Raw genomic sequence first — 22423 nt, forward strand, 5'->3', positions numbered from 1 at the left:
AGCCAAACCCTTCACGGCCTTTTCTGTACCTTTGTCCACTTACGTTACAGCATCCACAATATCTGAATGCTGTTGGAGGATTGTGTAGTGAAAACACCAGGTTGTAGTGGAAGCCTTCTAAGTATGGGTCTTAGTGGCTTGAGAAATATGACGTTAAACAAACACACAAGACATAGGAAGATTTACGTGGTTCGGCTTTTAGCCTACATCCACTGATGAAGACAACAAGAAGATTATACTATCAACAATGGAGAATACCAGAACACTCTCCCACTAAGCCAAAACTCATAGACACCCAATGAGCTCTTTCTAACTCTTTCAGAGGAATATTATAAGAGATTAGAGAAGGTTTTCTTCTGTCTTAGAACTGTCCTATCCCTTCCCTTTTATATAAAAGAGCCTGAGTGGATAATGACTCACGAATAGTGTTGTGAATACTATTATGAACAGTACCATGGGCCCCATGTGTTTTTTATTTATGCATTCCACGAAGCAACGCTCCTTCGTGCACGTTTTGGTGTTGTGGATGTAATCTTCTGTCAGCACCTTAGTTGCAACCACCTTTGTCCTCTTATGAGTCAAAAGAGATGTGATGCCTGCATTAATTGGGCATGCAACATCCGAGAGAGAGAGAGTCTCCCCTCCTTTTTCAAAGATTGTGGTTGCTGACACGCATCCTCCTTAATTTCTCTTTAGTTTATGTAGTTGCACAATTCAAAGCCACCACATTTATTAAAATTCTCCACCTTGGCTTGAATTCTTCCAAAACAATCTTCTCTAGCTATCTCCATCTCAGCCCCCAATGAAGATCTCAAGTGCTACTTGTGCCAATCAAGTCAAGTAGTCCTTAAAATTTATTGGAATATGCTTGATCATCATGTCTATCAGATTCTCTGCCGTTGAGAGCTTCTTCATCGTGATACTTCCTTGAGAATTATATCTTGAATGAAGTGAACTCTAACATCAATGTGCTTGTTTCTTTAGGGTACATCTGATTTTGGTATATTGTATGGCACTTTGGTTATCGCAATACACAACAGTTTGATCTTGTTGTAAGCCCAGATCTCCAAACAAACCTCTCAACCATAAAGTTTCCTACACTGCCTTCGTTTCCACCATGTACTTAGCTTCTGTAGTAGACGAGGCATCTATAGACTGTAAAGTCGCCTTCTAGCTAATGGTGCAACCAAAGAGAAAAAATCATATCCTATCAGAGATCTTTTGTCCAGATCATCAGCATAATCATAGTTAACAAAACTGACAACACTTTCACTAGGATCAATGCTCCTATCATACACGAAACCAATATCTGTAGTGCCCTTCAAGTAGCGGAATATCCATTTCACTACTTGTCAACGAACCTTGCCAGGTTGTCCTATGTATTCTACTGACCACATTGACAAACAACATGTGAAATGTTCGGACAGGTGCACATCATAGCATACATTATACTGCCAACTGTAGTAGCATAAGGAACACAAGACATGTGCTCCTCTTCAGTTTGAGGCGGCATAATAACTGAAGGATTAAAATAAGTAGTAAGCCGGGTACTTATGGGCTTCGACATTTGATACCGAAATGCTCAAGCACCTTCTCAGTGTACTTTTTCTGAGATAAGTTCAATCTACTTGCTCGTCGGCCTTTGCAAATCTCCATACCCAAAATTTTCTTGGCTCTTCCTAAGTCTTTCATCTCAAAATCACTGCTCAACTGAGTCATTAACTTGTTAATTTCTAACATGTCTTTGGTAGCAATCAATATGTCATTAACATACAACAAGAAGTATACAAAATAGCTATTTGTTAGATTCCTCACACAATTTTCATAATCCTAAAATAACCATGTTTGACCGTGAAGGTGTCAAACCACTTAAACCACTGTCGAGGAGACTGCTTCAGGCCGTACATAGATTTCTTCAATTGCAAACATGGTATTCTTTTCCCTAAATAGTGAACCCCTTTGTCTATTACATATAAATATACTCCTCCAAGTCTCCATATAAAAAAGTTGTCTTAACTTCAAGCTGCTCAAACTCTAAGTCAAATAGAGCAACTATGGCAAGTTACACACGAATGGAACTACGCTTCACAACAGGTGAGAATACTTTATTGAAGTCCATGCCTTCCTTTTGGGTATAGCCTTTCGCCACTAAGTGAGCCTTAAACCTTGAATCTTCAACCCCTAAAGTCCCTTCTTCTTTTTGAAAACCCATTTGTAACCAACAATCTTTTAGCCTTTATGTGATTTCACCATTTCCCTAGTATGATTCTTGTGAAGAGATACAATCTCTTCAACCATAGCAATAGTCCATCGAGCAGACTCAGATACATCTAAGGTTCTTGACCATCAACATTCTGAGCTACGGTCAACGCAATGGCAATCAAATCTGCATACCTCTGAGGTGGTCTGACTTATTTTTTCTCTCTTCCAGTAGTGACGCTCTATTGTTGTTCTTCATCTTCCTGCACCTTTTGGATGGGTTGTGGATCGTTTGGGGTTTCAACCAAGGATTTCAGTATCGGAGCGTATCGTATCGTCTCGGCCGATACGTCTTGGTATCGGTCGTGGCCAAGACGAGACAGGTCGAGACGTATCTTTTTTTTTTTTAAATGTAAATGTCTCGAATGTATCGGTATGTATCGACCGATACATATCGATACGATACGATACGGTTGATACGTATTGATACAGACGAGACATGATTTAAACCATTATTTTATTATTTTTGAAATAATGATACGTATCGAGACGTATCGGCAACTTAAAAACCACATGGGCCCAAGTCTTCTCAGAACAAAGAACTCGAGCAGGAGCAGGCTGGCGGAAAAAAACCAGTTCTAGCTTTGAGAAACCCATCAAAAAACATCTTTAAACTTGGTTTTTGCCAAAGATTTGTTGAGGGCTTTGATTCCTTTGCCAAAAACGATCCTAAAGGAGGTGAAATCTCATCATTTGCTGCATCTAACAGCCCACATTCGAAATCAAAAGGTGTTCTTCAAGGGAAAGGTAGGTTTTTTGAAAAAAACTTGATTCTTTTGTTTAAATCTTTGATTTTTGGTATTTTTTTTGCTATGATTCAAAAGGAATATGTTAAACTAACTTAGTATTGCATTCTTTGTATACATTTACAAAGATTTGAGTTCAAAATCCATGTTTCTTTGCATTTTTTACCCAAAACCGAAAATTGCTTCTTTAAAAAGATTTTTTTTTAATTTTCTTCTAAAATTTAAAACAAATGCTAATGTATATGTTCGGTCAGTACACAACATCATCCTAGTCGCTCCTATTGTTGAAGACCCTTACAGACATGACTTTGATCCACCCCGACATTCTTCATGGCAATAGAGTGACTCTACATGTAAGAAATTTCATCTTTTAATCTTTTATAACAATTTCAATGTGCCGCACTTGTCTAGTTATTGATTATTCACAATTCTTAGTATATATGCATGATATATGACACAAATTGCATGTTTATATTGTTTTTATTGTCCAAAAGGGTATTTCCATGTGTATTTTGATCATTTTCATGCGTTTCTGCACCGGTCGATACGTATCTCCGATACGATACGATACGTCTCTTAAAATCTCCCGACCAATACGATACCCGATACCGATACTTATATCCTTGGTTTCAACTTCCAACTCCACCATTTTATTGACACTGTGGTCTTTTCCTGTATTATTCGACTCCTTTTGCTATTGTAGCATTGGAGACTCGTCAAATTTTACATCGTTGTTGATAAGAAACCCAGTTAACTTAGGATCAGAGCACTACATTTTATATTCTTTCACACCAGATGCATAGCTTAAGAATAACACCTTTTTCCCTTGGCTCAAGTTCACCATCATTCAAATGAGCTTATGCAAGACAATCAAACACTCTCAAAACAGAGTAATCAGCACGAGGACTAGACCATATTTCTTTAGGAGTCTTGCACTTGATAGCAGTTGATGGAGACCTCTTCACCAAATAACTAGTATTGTTAATTGTGCTTCAGCCCAAAAGTCCTTGGAGAGACAAATGTTGGAGACATGCAACATGCTCTCTCCAAGAGAGTTTTGTTCATCCATTTTGCAACTCCATTTTGTTGTGGTGCTTTTATAATAATGCGGTGTCTCACTATGCTTTCACTCTTGCAAAACTTGTTGAACTAATTTTCACAAAATTCCATGCTGCTGTCCGTTCTTAGGTGCTTTTTTTTTTTTTCCGATCTGCTTCTCGATCAATGTCTTCCATTATTTGAAGTTATCAAAGACATCATTTTTGTGTTTCAAGAAATACACCCATACTTTTCTCGAAAAATCATTGATAGAGGTCAAGAGATATCGATAGCCACCCTATGATGGAACGGGAGCAGGACCCCAAAGGTAATCCATTGTACCCTTGGTCCGATGAACCACTGGAGTGAACTTTTAACTTTGCGTTGCTTGCCGAAGACACAATGCTCACAAAAGTCCAGTGTTTCGGTATGCTGACCACACAACAATTACAGAAAGCTGGGGTTATTTACAGTGCGTCCTATTACGAATTTCTGGTGAAAGGGATTAGATTAAAGGTGGTGCTTGCATTCCAAACATTTGGTGTACAGCTTGTCTAGAAAGGTAGATGCTTTGATTTGAGTGGTAGCCTTAAACACAGTGCTTACAGAACCAAATTACAGAAAAGAGGGTTTCCGCTTGCACGTAAATCTGTCATTTGTTTTATGGATGTCGACAATTCTAATCATCTATTTTTGCCTTGTAAAATCACTACAGCTATATGGAGCTACTATCTAGGCCTGCTCGGAATAAATTCGCTGTGCCTGTAAATGTTTAAAGGCAGTTGCAGCATCGGACAACAATTAATCTTGGGGAAATGCCTGTTTCATAAGGGGTAACTACCACATCCTATAATATAGGTTATCCAGGGAAAAGAATTGAAGAACCTTTGAAGATAAAAACTTGATTTACTGAAGTTATGTTCTACATTGCTCGGTATAGGCTGATCGTGGTTGAGTTTAATGGAATGTGAATATGGTCACAATGTCTGGAATGGAAAATTGTGTTTTGCAGAGGCTTAATTTCCTTATTCTTCCTCTTTTCTTTTTCCTTTTGTATAAAGGAACAAGGAGAGAACAACTGTTTTTTTTTCCACACAATCTGTGGACCCTATTGTAAGTTTCAAAACCTGTACAGTACTACCATATTGCTATTAATACTAATCCTTTCTGTAGCAGATCAGGGGAAAAGAAAGAAAGAAATGATTAGTTTCCAAGCGTGAAAACAATGATGTGTTCCTTTATGATTAACTCGCCTTTTTTTTGTATGAATAAAAAATTCATTACCAAAAGGGGTAGAAGAGATACAAGGGGGGGGCAAAAAGAATAAGGAGGGAAAGAAGAAGAAATAAAATACAACCAGACTAAGCCCACCCCTTAGGGGGAGGATGGAGAGGGCTGAAGAAGGGAGAGAGACAGACCCTGGGACACAAAAATATGCCTGTTCCTTGGGGAATCATTACAACTAGAGGAAACAATAGCAAGTATGGTTTTGATATCGAGGAGATAGAGTCCCAAATTTGCTGCAAGATCTGGAGTTGGAGGACCATCTTTTGAGACTGCGTTCCATCCAGATATGGTTGATAGTGGCACCAAATGCTAACTTGCCAACAACATCACAAGGAGATTTGTCGGCGAAGGATATCCACCCAGATCCATTCCCTTGCTAACGAAAGAATCCTATGGGTCAGAGACCAACATTTTGCCAGAAGCCCCTTCCAAATGGAAATGGAAAAAGGGCAAGCAAAAAAGAGATGATCCACATCATAAACTGATGGTGAATGAGAAAAGACTGCTTTGGGAGGCAGTTAGAGATGGCCCACCAAATAGTGAATTTGTGACAAGGAATGTGGCCTTTGAACCATACTAACTTGCGCCAAGGAGATATGGGTCCATGAGATCTGATAAAGTCTCAAGCTGCTTTGGAGCTAAACAAGCCCGAAGAAGAGGCAGATCAGAAAACATTATCACCCCTACCATGCGGCCTTATAGGAATGAACGATAAGGCATTCCGAACGGCCTTCTCACCCAAGTAGAATGTTTTGCCGATACCGATATTGCGTTATAAATAGTAATTGTGAAGTGTAATTACAAGGACAACTTAAACCAGCTAATTACAGTATTATCCTTAATTCACTACACACTACCAAAGATACCCTTAGAATAGTGGTAACACTTTATAACACTTAACAACCATCAAGGGTATAGCAATAACACTTACCCTTATCAAAGTCCAACTCCTGATGTTGGGCTTCCATGACCTAACTGGATGCCTAATACATTGTGTTCCATTAGAAGTGTACTATCATCAATCATGAAACTATGTACTTGTAAGATTGGTTTGAAATGTACCTTTGTTGAAAACTAAGAAGGATAGCCCCCTGAGGCCATAAGAGAACCTTTGGCATATCCAGTTATGAATAATTTTGATGGTTCTATATTTTATTTGGTTCTTTTTGGCTATTCTTGGTTTGCTGTTGGTAACATTTATCAATCTTTTGCTGCACAATCCCATATACCAACAGCAATGATGTTGTATGTATTTGATATGACCAGCCCCAGGTGTCTTCTGCCAATGTCAATCTTGCAACTGAGACAGCAATTATATGGCCAGTAGTAGAAGCCAAGGTTTCCCAGAACTGGCAACAACAGTTAGGAGAGACTCTTGCAAAGCATCTGACTGATTGCGGGTTTAAGTCCAATCTCCGAGGTATGAATTTACTGTATCTTGGTACTTCTGTTGGAAACCATCTTTGCACCCATTAATTTATCACTTAAACAGTTCCACGGATATCATATTACTCTCTTTCTCTCATCTCTCTCTTTAGTTGAAATTTATATGCTAATTATTCAATTGTTAAAATGCAAAATTGATTTTCTCTGTCACCAAACATTAATATTTCAAAGTGGAGATATCTTCTTTGTGGCATATGTGGTGCAAGTACTCTAAATGTTAGATCGTTCATCGACTTCCACTGGAGTATAGTAATTCCAATGTTTTGCTAGAAATTTTGACATATAACATTTTAATCTTGCAACTTAAACATTTCTTTGGCATGTCAGGTAGTTATGTCAATTGTCTTTTATTTTTTTTATAAAGTAGTTATGTCAATTGTCAATTTACAGAAACAGATATGTTAATGTCGACCAAGGGAGAAACCCAACAATCAACCCTTTAGTTCTTTTTTTAATAAATTTATTCATTCAAAAATTAATATATTACATAAACTTGAAATGACACTACCAGGCCTACTTAATTTTGCATGAATATTTTTATTTGGCATGTACAACCCTGACCTATGGTTTGTTAGCTGACCAAATGTGTCTCTTGGGTCCCTTTTGGAGAATACCTTTGGCAGTGACAAAGCCGGAACAGCCTAAGAGCTGATAGCCTGGTATCCTTCCATATTATCCAATCTCTAATAACATATTCACCTGTTTAAACTGCTCATACTCTCCTATAAGTATCCAATCACCCAACAACTCATTCACTACTTCAGCACAAAGGCTGTCCTAAAACCTTAAAACCTATGCTTTAAACTTCACTGCTTGCTTGTTGCATATAATCCGGGATCAGACTCATTTAATCTATGGAGCCAGAACTGATGGTATTCTTGATGCCACCGCACCATGCTAGAGAATGCTCGAATAGGGAAAAACTTTCTGCGGTGGTTGCTGAAAGTCAAGGTCGAATAAGATTTGCCTCACCTGAGTGTTGGTGATGTTGTCAGTGTCGAGGTTTGATTTCTTTCACGGGGTCTAAGATTTTCTGTTCCTGGGGATTTGGGAATTTGGTGTAGAAGGAGACCTATATATCATTCTCATTACTTGAGAGAGTCTTGGGCTTTGGAGTTTAATTCCTGGGGATTTGGGGATTTGGGATTTCAAGGTTGATCAATGAGATAGTTGGTCTTTTATGAGGAACATTTATGGGACAGCCATTGCTAGTTAGTGTAATCTTTATATTCACATGCAGGGTTTCTATTTTCCCATATCTTGTCTTCTTCTTCTTTCTATTGTTCGCAAAGCTTTTTCCATTTATAAAATCTTCCAATTTAATTTGATTTGATTAACAAATCAAACAAAACAGGAATAGATTTCAAGAACTTCACCACTTTGATTCCTACTTATACATAAACATAAAAGGTTCCTTGGTATTCTAATTTCAGAGAATTTGGGTGAAAATCTTACAACAACAACAAACTCAGCCTTATCCCAACTAAATGGGGTTGGCTACCTGGATCCTTTTCAAAACAAAGTAGGGAAAATTGAGGTCCTCACAAAGCAACACGAAAGTAAGGGGAATAAAGAATAAAAATGAAGCAATGAGATAAGAAAAGTGAGAAATGGAAAATGAATTTAAGAGGAAAGACAATATGGATCCTTGCCCTCTAATAGGCTCTATCTGAGGTCATTCTTGGCACAAGACCCAAGCTATGCATATCATTCTTCACAACCTCACCTATGTGTTAAGAATAGTAGTTTCAGGGCTATATTTGTACATATCCACATGTTTTTATGTTTTGTATGTTATTTGTATAAGGCCAGGGGCCTCTCTGTAATTATCCATTCTTTTGAATATAAACCTGTTAGTCTCTATTTTTGAGACATAACACACAATACCAAAACCGTGTTTGCTCTCCTAGAGCTTCTTCTCCTTCTACTTCTTCTTCTCCTTCTTCTCCTTCTTCTCTTTCCTTTCTAAAACCTAACATGGTATCAAAGCAACTTGCTCCTGGAGTTTAAAGGTGGTAGAAGGCTGTTTGGAAGGAGAACAACAGTTTCTTTGAAGGAAAACCTAGCCTTCCTTCTCAGATCAATTTCTCTCTTGTCTGCAACCTGAATGATGAATGACCAGGTGCTCTAGTTTCGTTTGGAAGTGCTCTTTCTTCCTCTTGAATCCTCTCAAGCATCTTGGAAGCTCCTAAGGATCAGAAACCAATCTCGGCCAGGCCATTTCTGCAGTTTTTTCCGCCAGCTAGAGGGACTGATCCGAAATAGCTCTTCACTAAAGTTTGGTTTGGGGGTTTTTTTTGGGCTACACCCTGTCGTTTTTTGGTAAGGAAGGTTCTTCTTCTTTGCTCCGTTGCTGTTTGATGATTGGTTGAAGCTCTACAAGCTTTTTAAGGATTTCTGTACTGGTTTACCTCTGTTTTTGCTGCTGTCTCTGTTTTTTGCTTCTGTTGTTTGGTTCCTAATTGCTTGCCTTGAAGTCACAATGGGTGAAAAACATGGAGATACAGTCATACCTCCATCAGAAATTTCTGAGACATCTGAGTTTCCCACTGTTGTAGCAGCCTTGCCTCTAACCCCTTCACCCTCATATGAGAATCCCAATGTTCAGCTTCCCATTGTCAAGCTTGACAATCATAATTATTTGGATTGTTCCCGGTTTATGAAACTTATTCTTCGGAGTAGAGGAAACTTGGGATACATATCTGGGAGCTTTAAGGCTCCTCCCTCCTTGGATCCAGGTTACTCCAAATGGGAAACAGAGAACTCCCTTGTGATGACTTGGCTTATTTTTTCAATGAAGCCAGAGATTGGAAGAAGGTTTATGAGCAAGGAGACTGCCAAAGACATTTGGGATGGTGTTGCTCGTATTTATGATAGAGTGGGAGACTCTACCAAGGTTTATCAACTTCTCCAACAAATTGTCAGCTTGCGCCATGGGGACAAGTGTCTCTGAATACTATAGTCTGGTTGTAGGAATGTGGGAGGAGTATGATCATTATAGAGACCTCCAGCTGTGCCCTGTTGATGAGCTTAAAGTGCATCAGCTGTTTGAGAAGGAGAGGGTCTTGTTCCTCCTTGGAGGTCTTAACCCTGAATTTGAACCTTTACGGGTCCAGATCCTTGGCCGACCAAGTCTCCCCTCCCTGGAGGAGGTGTGTGGTTATCTACAGAGTGAGGAGACCCGTAGGGGTGCTATGGAGACCACTCCCACTGTTGAGTGCTCTGCCCTTGTTTCTTCCACTCCTCAAGATCGTACTTCCCTTACCAAGGGGTTTGGAAGGGGTTGATTCTCCTGTGACTATTGTGGCAAGTCTGGACATAAGAAGGAGTTTTGTTGGGATCTTTATGGGAAACCATCCTCTGCTTCATCAGGGGGACAGAAAGGACCGAAGAAGAATGGGCCTAAAGCCCACGTTGGAGTTCATGAGCCTGAGCCTGATCCATCCTCTCTTTCCAGGGAAGACATCACTGCATTTCGCCGCATTGTAGCCCACTTGCATGGTTCCTCCTCTACTACTTCCACTACTTCCACTGCTTTACAGGTCTCTACCTCGCCCAGTACCACTCCCTGGGTTATTGACTCCGGAGCCACTGATCATATGACTGGTAGGTCTCAACTTTATAATTCCTACTCTGTTTGCTCTGGAAAAGACAAGGTAAAAATTGCTAATGGTTCCCTTTCTTCCATTTCGGGTAAGGGAGATGTCCAAGTTACTCCACTTATCCCTTTGAAGCCTGTTTTTCATGTTCCCAACTTTGCTACGAATCTTCTTTCAGTTAGCCAATTAACTAAATCTTTAAACTGTTTTGTCATTTTTTTTCCTACTCATTGTCTCTTTCAGGATTTGGTGACGAAGAGGGTGATTGGCAGTGGACGTGAAGCAGATGGCTTATATGTTTTGGACACTTGTGTCCCCCCTGTTGCGAAGGCTCAATCTTACGTGTGTTGGCAAGATGGCGGACGTACACAGGAGGACATTTTGCTTTGGCATCGTAATGTAGTCCTAGAATAGGAGATAATCCTACTAGGAGCCAATTGGAATCAAGCTTGGGTCAAGGCTGCTGTTTAGGACTGAGTAGGGGCTGTTTTAGGGCAAAATTAGGGTTTAGGATGGGAATTTGGGAATGGGGTTTATAGGGTTTTAATCTGCAGGTTTAGAGGGTCATAATGGTATAAAAATATCTGAATTTGAATAAGTTTTAAATTCCTGCAGAAATTAGGATTAGGGTTTCGGGTTTTTAAAATTAGGAAAATAGCCAAAACTAGGGTTTACAGTAGGATTCAGGGGCAGGGGTTAAGGTCGAGTGTTAGAGGGACTAGGGGCGGCTGCAGCAGGGAGGTTTTCTGATGGCTGAATATGTCCTAGCAGAAAATTAGGGTTTTTTAGGGTTTAAAGGAGAAGAGGGATTTTAGGGTTTGGGGTTTCAATAGGGTTTTATAGAACTAGGGTTTTATGAATCAAAACAGAAAATAAAAGAGGAATTGATTGGGGAAGGAGAAGGAAGGCTAAAACAGAAAATTAAATCTCAACTCACCATAGGATTCCACTGGCAGTAAATTGAGGGATGAAGGATGAAATCACCTTCGAAGAGAGACCCTCCCAGCCGTCACGGCGTAAGGAGTCGCAGGATTCCACCCACCCTTCCACCTTGATAAGCCCACAAGGATGCACACACTCTTGGAGAGCAAGGAGCAGCAAGCAGCCACGAAAATCTCTTTTTTTAAATTCAAATCTGGTGTGGGGGAACCTCCCACGATTCCTTTATTTATAATTAAAGGCCTAAGCCAAATCCTCATACAATCAAATCTCCTCCTCACTTAAATCGTGGAAGGGATCTAATCAAAGTCAAATTACTGATTTAAAATACTAAAATGTCCTAACTACCCCTACTAACTTAAAATAAAAGAATCTAACTTAAAAACAACTAATTAAAAGAAGATTCCATATTAGCCAATAGGATAAAAGAACCTATTAACCAATAGGAACACTTCACTTAAATTAGACCCATTGAACCACTTGGATGCAACCAAATCTAAACCGGTTCAATCTAAAAACGTAAAATAACTAAGTATTGGGCTAATCCCGTATGTAACCTAAGTACCCCTAGTTTAGGCTCATTAAAGTGGCCTATTACATAAAAACCCCTTGGGAACAAAGGCCCAACATGGATATAACCCAACCCTAGGCCTATTTCTAAAGAAATAAGCGCTATTTGGTGATCATTTTGCATCACATCGTCGTTTGGGACACCCCTCTTTTGCTGTTGTGAGGAAACTGTTGCCACATTTGTTTACCTCTTTTCCTGTTAATCATATTTTTCATTGTGAACCTTGTCTTTTTGCAAAAAGTTGTAAGACAATTTATCCATCTACTAGCAATAGATCTTCTTCACCTTTTCACATTGTTCACACTAATGTTTAGGGTCCTTCCCCGGTTACTTCTTTACGTGGCTTCCGCTACTTTCTCTTTCATAGATGATTTCTCTCGGGTTACTTGGGTTTACCTCTTGAAACAAAAGAGTGATGTCTATACCGTGTTTAAAAATTTTTATGAGTTGGTGTTTACTCAGTTTCACACTCGTATTCAGATTGTCCGTTCCGATAAAGGTGGCGAGTATATGTATGGTGGTTTGGAAACTTTTTTCTCTGACCATGGCATTATCCATCAGGTGGCTTGTGTTGATACTCCCCAACAAAATGGGGTTGCTGAGCGAAAAAATTGCCACCTGTTGGAAGTGGCTCGGTCTCTTTGGTTTACCATGTATGTTCCAAAAACCTTTTGGTCTGATGCTTTACTCACTGCTGTCTTTCTTATTAATCATATGCCCTCCAGTGTCTTGAACTTTCGAGTACCTCTGGAGGTCTTACCCTCACTTTCTTCTTCTTTCTCTCTTCCCCCACAGGTCTTTGGTTGTATCTGCTATGTCCATATTAGCCAATTTGCCCGCACTAAATTGGATCCTAAGTCCTTGAAGTGCCTCTTTCTTGGGTATTCCTCTACCTCAAAAGGCTACACATGTTACCACCCTCCTACCCGTCGGTGGCTTGTCTCCAAAGATATTTCTTTCTTTGAAACCATCCCCTATTTTCAGTCACCTCTTCCGGGGGAGAGTTCATTTCGTGGTCGTGAGGTTGAAGAGGCTCCTGAGTTTGTATCCTTTCCTTTATCCTCTCTTGTCCCTATTTCCCCATTTCAGATTGACAAGGGAAAGAAAAGTTCTGACGATACTGTTGTTGAGGGGGAGTCTCCGAGTGCACAGGTGGACAGAGAACAGGGGGAGCTATTGGTGTATACAAAGGAAAAGAGGGATCCTCCTCCATGGCTTCCTATAAAGAAGACCTGCCAAAATCCTCCTTCGTCTCCTCATCCTGAACCTCCATCCATTGAGACAGGTATACCTTCCTCCACTCCTATATCCTTAGACTTAGATCTTCCTATTGCTCACCGCAAAGGAACTCGGGCTTGTACTAATCCCATTGCCAAGTTTGTCTCCTATGATTCTATCTCCCCTATAGGTGTTGTCTTCACTATGGCTATCTCCTCCATACCTATTCCTAAGAATGTAGCAAAGGCCATGGCTGATCCAAAATGAAGAGAAGCAATGAATACATAGATGGTGGCTCTTGAGAAGAATCACACTTGGGATCTTGTTGAACTCCCACAGGGAGAATTCCTGTTGGTTGCAGATGGGTATTCACAGTCAAGTTCAAGTCTGATGGCACTGTGGAGAGGTATAAAGCAAGGTTGGTTGCCAAGGGATATACACAGGTGTATGGAATTGATTATCAGGAAACCTTTGCTCCGGTGGCCAAGCATGACTCCATTCGGGTACTTCTATCAGTGGCTGCAAATCTTGATTGGCCATTATACCAGCTTGATGTAAAGAATGCATTCTTACATGGTGACTTAGAAGAAGAGGTCTACATGCACTCTCCTCCTGGGTTCAAGCATCCTAGTGGAAATGGAAAGGTTTGTCGTCTTAGGAAGGCTCTGTATAGCCTCAAACAATCTCCTAAGGCTTGGTTTGAGCGGTTTCGACAAGCTATCCTACAAAATGGATACACCCAAAGTCAAGCCGATCACACCTTGTTTATACAAAAGAAGGGCAGCACTATTACAGCCCTCATTGTATATGTTGATAACATTGTGGTTACGGGAAACAGTGAGGCTGAAATCTCAAAGCTTAAACTTTACTTAGCTCGGCAGTTTGAGATCAAAGATCTTAGTCCTTTGAAGTATTTTCTGGGTATTGAAGTTTCAAGATCCAAGCAAGGGATTAATGTTTGTCAAAGGAAGTTTCTCCTTGATCTGCTTACAGAGACATGATACTTAGGATGTAAACCAGTCTCCTCTCCTATTGAACAATATCACAAACTAGGGGAAGAGTGTGGTGAAGCTCTTGTCGATGCTGAGAAATATCAGAGATTAGTAGGCAAGCTGATCTATCTTTCCCTTACCCGACCTAACATAGCCTATGCTGTTGGAGTGGTAAGTCAATTTATGCATGCACCCAAAATGGGACATCTTGATGCAATTTACAGAATTCTCAGATATCTCAAGTCATGCCCTGGAAAAGGTCTTCTCTTCTCTAGGAATGGTCACTTGAGGATAGAAGCATACATTGATGCTGACTGGGCTAGATCTATTTCTGATAGAAGATCTACTTCCGGATATTGTACGTTTGTTGGTGGAAATTTGGTTACTTGGAGAAGTAAGAAGCAACCTGTGGTGGCTAGATCGAGTGCTGAGGCAGAATATAGAGCCATGACTCATGGAGTGTGTGAAATCTTGTGGTTGAAGAAACTTGTTCAAAAGTTGGGATTTGAGACTGTTAAACCTATGAGCTTATATTGTGATAACAAGGCAGCCATAAGTATTGCCCACAACCCAGTGCAACATGACAGGACAAAGCATGTTGAGGTTGATAGACATTTTATCAAGGAGAAGATTGAATCCAATACAATCTGCACTCCTTTTATGAAGACAAATGAACAAGTGGCCGACATCTTCACCAAAGGCCTTAGTTCTCATCATTTTGATTGTCTGTTGAACAAGCTGGGCATGTATGACATATACCACCCAGCTTGAGGGGGAGTGTTAAGAATAGTAGTTTCAGGGGGTCTATTTGTACATATCCACATGTTTTTATGTTCTGTATGTTATTTGTATAAAGCTAGGGGCCTCTCTGTAATTATCCATTCTTTTGAATATAAACCTGTTAGTCTCTATTTTTTAGACATAACACACAATACCAAAACCGTGTTTGCTCTCCTAGAGCTTCTTCTTCTTCTTCTTCTCCTTCTTCTCTTTCCTTTCTAAAACCTAACACTATGGTCATTTTAGGCCTGCCTCTAGCTCTTTTAGCTCCTTCAATCCGGATCAGATCACTCCTTACTGGGGCGTCCCTAGGCCTCTGTTGCACATGGCTAAACCACCTCAAGCGACATTCTCGGAGCTTGTTGCTGATCGGAGCAACTCTCACATCAGCTCTAATACGTTCGTTCCTCACTTTATCCTTCCTAGTTTTGCCGCACATCCATCTTAGCATCCTTATCTTTGCATCACGTAGCTTTGCTATATAGCACTTCTTGACTACCCAACATTCCACCCCTTACATCATAGTTGGTTTGACAACAATCCTATAGAACTTTCCTTAAGTTTTAAAGGAATGTGTCGGTCACATAGTACTCCAGTCACACCTCTGCACTTCAACTATCCCACTTTAATTCTTTGTGAAACATCTTCATCTATGCCACCTTCTTTGTTTATAATAGACCCCAGATTTCTAAAAAAGTCACTTGGCGGTATCTCTCTCTCCTCAATTTTCACCATGTCATTATCCATCATAGCAAAGTTACACATCATATCCTCCGTCTTTGATCTACTAATCTTAAAGCCTCTTGTTTCCAAGGTTGATCTCCACATCTCTAACTTAGTGTTAATCCTTGTTTTTGTCTCATCCACCAAAACGATATCATCGGCGAAGAGCATATACCACGGTATCTCATCTTGGATTTTCTTGGTTAAATCATCTATGACAAGCACAAATAAATAAGGGCTTAGGGTTGATCCTTGATGTAACCTAATCATAATTGGGAATTCCTTGCTCTGGCCTCCCACAGATCTCACACTACTCACCACACCCTCATACATATCTTTATTTACATCTATATATTTACTCGATACCCCTCTCTTCGTGTTAGAGAATATAGATGAAGAAAACCAGAACCGAGAATAGAGGAAGAAGATGAGGAAGAGGAGAGAACTGTTAAACTTATCAGTCTCCCTCATAATGCTTGTATTTATAATCTCAAATTACAATAGAAAAGGGAACTCCTAATCAGATTAGGAATTCCTAATCATGATAGGATTCCAAGTTACAATAGGAAAAGAACTAGAACTAACAACTCAAACTGAAACTAAGACTAACAACTCACAGTAGAATTAGGACTTGACATAATTAGAAACTAGGACTCCAACTAGGACTAGGAAAATAGAAGATACACATATCAACCAAATCACTGTTCACGTGAACAGTGTCACATGAACAGTACTTCAACACTCCCCCTCAAGCTGGATTATACAAATAAGTAAAGAAAGAAGATCCAGCTTGAACTAAAAGGAAAAAAAAGAACTCCATAATAATGCAAACACTCCCCCTCAAGTTGGCGCATACAAGGTATCAATGCCCAACTTGAACAAAATGAGAAGAAACTAAGTTGCAGTAGAATCCAGCTTGACAGATGAATGTAGCTCCCAAATAAACCTTCAAGAACTTGAAATAATTGATCTTCAAAACCTGGACAGACATGATCAGCAAACCGGGACTAGAATTTCTTCCAGCAGCTTTTAACGATCTTCAATAGCTAACCAGTGATGAATCTCAGATTGTCATAATGACATAAAATTTTGAAGTTAAATAACTAGAGCAGCAAGTAGCGGAAACGAGCTGAATTAGGCAGCGGAAAAACACTATATCAACCCAACTGAAAGTCCTCAAATAGGCAACAACCAAATATCTTCAATACTCTTCAATACTTCAATCTCCCCCTTACGGCAAACTCAACCCAATAACGAAGGATACCCAATGGCAATGGTGGAGAAAACTGATCTTCTATGTTTTGCACCAATGTTCCTGCAAGTTTTGCGTTCTGCAATGTCTGCAGGTGTATTGTACATAATCCCCCCCTCACGTGTAGTAGTACACATGGACAAATAACGGAGATTATGTCAGAGATAGTGCAAAAGTATAAACTTCCAGAATTCTCCAAAGGTGCTATGGGTATAAAAAAAGGAAGGAATGGCAAAATTGTAATTTACTAGAAGTTTCCAAAGGTGTAATGGGTAAATACCAAAGGTATGGGATATGAAGGGAATTAGAATTATTGAAAGAGAACGGTGTTGAAAAAAAGGATGGCATGGCTGTAAGTTGGTGGAAATCCACTTTTAAATACAATCCAAGCCAAAGGGCAAACTGGTAATAAACCAGAATTTTCAAGGGTCAATTGGGTAGTCAAATAGGGGAATGGCAGAATTGTAATTTAAATGAAATTCATACATATATATATATGCATAAGCAAGGCCAAATTTAAGGGAGGAGTGGCAATCTGGTAATAAACCAGAATTTGCAAGGGGTCAATTTGGTAGTTAAAGAGGCAATGGGACATGATGGGAATTAAAATTATTGTAAGGGGACAAACTAGGAAGGGCAATAACTAAAGAATATGTTTGAATTAAGGGTATAAGGAGGGGCATACATGGAATCACAGAAATTAGATAAAGACATGTAAGGGGGAGTCATCTCCTACCTCTTGATAGAAAGGAGAAGGCAGAGAACTGGAACCAGCGTATATCGAGAGAACTTCTCCATTCGACCGCTAATCACCTTGAAATTTTGGGTGGAGAATCGCAACACAATGCCATCTTGAATGCAAGCAACAAAAAGTTGAATAACAAAGGTAAGGTTGAACAAAAAATTCCTGAAACCAGATAAAGCGGTAGTTATGGTTTCAGGTCTGATTTCAAGGACATATCTCATAACTCCCTTTGAGTTTCGACCTAAAACTCAGTATACTGGGTCGCCTCCAAGAGAGGTAATGGTACCCCAAGCCGCGGGAAGAAAGAAGATGCAACTAACAGGATCAACTCGATTATGTTGATCGACTATTACTGCCACAAACAGAGCACAGTAAAATTGCTGATTCAGCAGCAAATCGAGTAATGACAGCAGATCAGCAAATAGCAGCAATCCATAGAAGGAAATAAATCGTAACTTGCAATAGCAGAATAGCAGCGGAATAGAGCAGCAAATACATATCGATGGAGCACAACATTAGTTCTTCAGCAGAAATTAATAGCAGCCAGATTCAGTAATCGATGCTCACCCAACTTCAGGTATGATCTTCAGACACTATTTCAGCTGTCATCAAAACCAGTATGTGAAACCCTAGTTCCTCGTCTTCCTCTATGAACTAGGGTTTCCTTTTTTAAACCAGAATTTAAAATCGACTCTCAAAACAGCAGTCTTGGAGAGAATCAGTCACTGGTAACCTAGCTCTGATACCATATTGAAACCGCTTCCTCTAAAAGGCCGACCTTATAGGAAAGGAAGGAAATAATATGTATATCATACAGGAGTTATAACACGGCGGACTATCCAAAGGGGAACACGGGTGGATAAATAATTTTTAAACACCTGCCCGCTCTCAGGGGGACTCGATACCGTGACCCCTGCCTGCTTTGATACCATGTTAGAGAATATAGATGAAGAAAACCAGAACCGAGAATGGAGGAAGAAGAGAGAAAGAGAAGAAGATGAGGAAGAGGAGAGAACTGTTAAACTTATCAGTCTCCCTCATAATGCTTGTATTTATAATCTCAAATTACAATAGAAAGGGGAACTCCTAATCAGATTAGGAATTCCTAATCATGATAGGATTCCAAGTTACAATAGGAAAAGAACTAGAACTAACAACTCAAACTGAAACTAAGACTAACAACTCACAGTAGAATTAGGACTTGACATAATTAGAAACTAGGACTAGGAAAATAGAAGATACACATATCAACCAAATCACTGTTCACGTGAACAGTGTCACATGAACAGTACTTCAACATCAAAAACATGGCAGATCAAATCTAGGGACTCTATCATAGGCTTTCTCCATGTCAATAAAGACCATATGGAAATCCTTTTTGCTAACTCTACATCTTTCCATGAGCCTCCTCAGTAGGTAGATAGCTTCTGTCATGGATCTACCTGACATAAAACCAAATTGATTCTTCGAGATATGAGTCTCTTCTTCTCAGACGAGCTTCAATAACCTTCTCCCAAAGTTTCATAGTATGACTCATTTGTTTTATGCTTCTATAGTTATTACAGCTCTGGACATCACTCTTATTTTTGTAGATCAAAACTACAATACTTCTCCTCCATTCATCTGGCATTTTCCTTGTGATCATAATCTTGTTAAATAACTTGGTTAACCAATATACCCCACGTACTCCTAGGGCCTTCCACACTTCTATTGGGATCTCATCTGTGTCTAGTGTCTTGCCTGCTTTTATCTTTCTTAAGGCCTCTTTAACTTCCGCCCCACCCACATTTCGTGCATATCTATAATGTATGGTTTGTTGATGAATATTGCAATTAACCAGTTCAGTCATACTTGAACTATTTCCATTTATTAATTCACAAATATACTCATCCCATCTCCACACAATGTCCTCATCCCTTACCAACACTCTTCCATCCGCCCCTTTTATACATCTCACCTAGTCAAAATCTCTATTGTTCCTTTCTCTCATTTTAGCTATTTTATAAATTGATTTTTCCCCTTCCTTAGTGCTTAGATTAATATAGAGCTCTTCATATTTCTTCGCCCTAGTCATACCCTACCATCTTTTAAGCCTCATTTCTGGCCTCAATATACCTCTTTTTACCTTCTATTTCTTTAGTCCACTGTCATGTCTTAAACCTCTCTTTCTTGGTCTTGATGGCCACTTGGACCTCCTCATCCCACCACCAAGTTTCCGTAGGGGCTTGACACTTACCTTTTGCTTCCCCTAGAACTTCTTTGGCAACCCTCTTAATACAAGTAATCATCTCATTCCACATCACATTGGTGTCTCCCTCAAAGTCCCACTTTCCTTGTTTGACCACATTTTCAGTAAATGTGCCTAGGGACTCCCCTTTTAGTCTCCACCATCTTATCTTAGGGTACATAAATTCCCTTCTCCTACGCTTTTGTGTACTAAGGCACATATCCAAGACCACCAGTCTATGTTGGGTGGTTAGACTCCTTATCTCAGAAAAAAGGCCTACTCGACCCCCAAGAGGTGGAAGAACAGAGGTTCCCCTGCCCCCTTTTTGGGGTTGGTTTCTTGCCTTCAATTCTCTCTTAAAACTTTGATCCTTTTTCTTTTTTTTTGGTGTGGGGGGAGGGGGGGGGGAGGAAGGATTTTCTCTTGACGATCATTATCCATGGATTTCAGTCGAGATAATCACTGATGGGTTAGACATGCTTCAGGTTGGTTTCCCCTTGCTATTTTATCTATTTTTAATATTTGAAAGGAGGTCGACAAGTGTTTTGTGGTTTCAAATCAAAACCAGATGTTTTCTTGGGTCTTCTTTGTGAACGGCATTTGCACTAAGACAGCTTGACGTTGTCATGTTTGATGAATACATAGAATCTGGACTGTAGTATTGCCCACCCCTCGTTTCCTCTTCAAATTTGAGGTCTGCAGTTATAGTCTATGGGGACTTGTTCTTCTCTATTAATGCTGGATCTTTTCATCTGTTTTCATGATTTATACTGAATTGTATCACTAAAGATTCCAAGAGGTAAGCAAATTGTGGTTGGAATTCTCCTTTTATTTTTTGTGCTGGTAAATGTTCCTTTTCGGGGGGGGGGTGTATGAGTATGAATTCTCATGTAGTACCAGTTGTGCAAACGTCTGCTTGTCTGCAGTAGAGCTCATTTTTTTCTTGGTCTGGTGACTCTTTCATATTTAGCAAGCAGACTTATAAGTTGTATAAGGCGTTTGAGTTTAACGTAAGCATGATTTCTTATTGAAGAAGTTGAAATTTTAGTTGATTGGACCAAGGTGTGCTCAATCCTGTTTTATCAACATTTTGAACTTAAAGAAATAAGTTCAAAATTTTATGCATCTCAATCAAGTGATGGATCAAGTTTCCCTCACATATCTTGATGGGAGAGTCAAAAATACCATATCAAGCTTTCATGTGATTTATGTGAAGATTGGTGGGTAATTGACAGGTCAAGGAGCTATTGTAGGAGAAATTCCTTCCTAAGGATGCTAAGGATTTGTTTTAAGCAGCATCTCTGCTGGATGGTATGTCATTGTTCTGTTGGGTTTTTCCATTTCATCGTGACTCACTGTATGTTGGAAGCTTCTTGTTCATCTCCTTTCAGTACTCTAGATATAGAAACATAGGTTCTAAAGTCAAGTCTACTAAATAATTTATCCTTCAATAGGTGGGGCTCATCAGCTGCAGTTGGAGGATTTGGTTTTGAGAGGGACATTTCTTACTTTTGAGTACATTCTTCTGGATCGATGCTGTTAACCGATCTCAAGATTACAGCTTTTCTGGATATCATTTATTCACCTGAAGACTAACATTCCTTGAACAGTTGAATGTATCAGATTTGATATGTGATTCCAGCAAATCTGTTCATGTTTCTGATTTTTTGTTATACTGCATAGGTTCTTCCCTAGTTCTCTTTATTCCAATGGCTTAGCAAAGATCTCGCTAATGAACATAAATATCATTAATATATACTGCATAAGAAAAATAAGTGAAATCAGATAAGGTCATAAAGCACAATTTTTGCACCCAGAATCGATGAACCATCATAGCACCTCATAAATTTTGTTTTTCTCTTACATCAAAATAAAACAATCATTTTTTCCGAATTCTCCAATTCCAAAACATCTATGAATCATTACTTTAAAACAAAAAAAGGTAAAAAAAAAATGGAGAAATTATATGTCCTTTCCATGAAGCCATTCCTATTTTGTGAATTTTGCCATATGAGGCTAATATTCATGAAGCAACTCAACCATAAAAGGCATCGGAGATCCCTCTGGACGTCCAGCCTAGGACAGCTGGGCTTGTGGCTCTGGGATGATATGACCAAGGTCAACTTCTATCACTTCTGATAGAAATATAGAAACCTTTGGCTTTGATGATAAAACTGAAAAGCCTCAACCAGTATGTCTCAACCTCGAAGTTTCTATCCCTTGCCCAGAAATTGATTTGAAATGAAGAAATCCAATCCTCCTGTAGGGGGGGGGAGAGAGAGAGAGAGAGAGAGAGAAAATAAATGAAATAAGAGAAAGAAAAAATCCCTTGGGTTCACTTGAACATATTGCAACTCTGGAACAAGGATTTGAGAGAGAGAGAGAGAGCAAGCGAGCTTACAGGTTTCCAAACTTCAACCTCCCGGTGGCAACACAAGGAAAAGCCGAGAAAGATGAAGCATAAGGAAACCGAGAAGACGGGGAGAGGGTAAGAGTTAATTATATGTGCCCTGTAAATTGCAGATGTACCTTCATGTTTTAAAGTTAGTATGTCATACGCAATTTTAAAGTTAATAAAATCCTTATCTTTGAATGACATTA

General features: G+C 39.5%; 1 protein-coding gene and 1 long non-coding RNA gene across 2 annotated transcripts in view; one reads left to right on the forward strand and one right to left on the reverse strand.

The window, feature by feature from the left end:
- The window catches only part of LOC122667468 (copper-transporting ATPase PAA1, chloroplastic), a 52377-nt gene that overhangs the window by 822 nt on the left and 29132 nt on the right, over positions 1-22423 (forward strand). The window contains exon 3 of the mRNA XM_043863742.1: positions 6597-6750. Coding sequence (XP_043719677.1) covers positions 6597-6750 — 154 coding nt within the window. The remainder of the gene's footprint in view (positions 1-6596; positions 6751-22423) is intronic.
- On the reverse strand, positions 623-22381 carry LOC122667469. The gene is made up of 3 exons (XR_006333800.1): positions 22256-22381; positions 19826-19831; positions 623-636 (listed from the first exon to the last, which is right to left on the reverse strand). It is a non-coding gene; the product is annotated as an uncharacterized LOC122667469 (long non-coding RNA).

Source organism: Telopea speciosissima, chromosome 7 (assembly GCF_018873765.1).
Source record: "Telopea speciosissima isolate NSW1024214 ecotype Mountain lineage chromosome 7, Tspe_v1, whole genome shotgun sequence".
Taxonomy (NCBI): domain Eukaryota; kingdom Viridiplantae; phylum Streptophyta; class Magnoliopsida; order Proteales; family Proteaceae; genus Telopea; species Telopea speciosissima.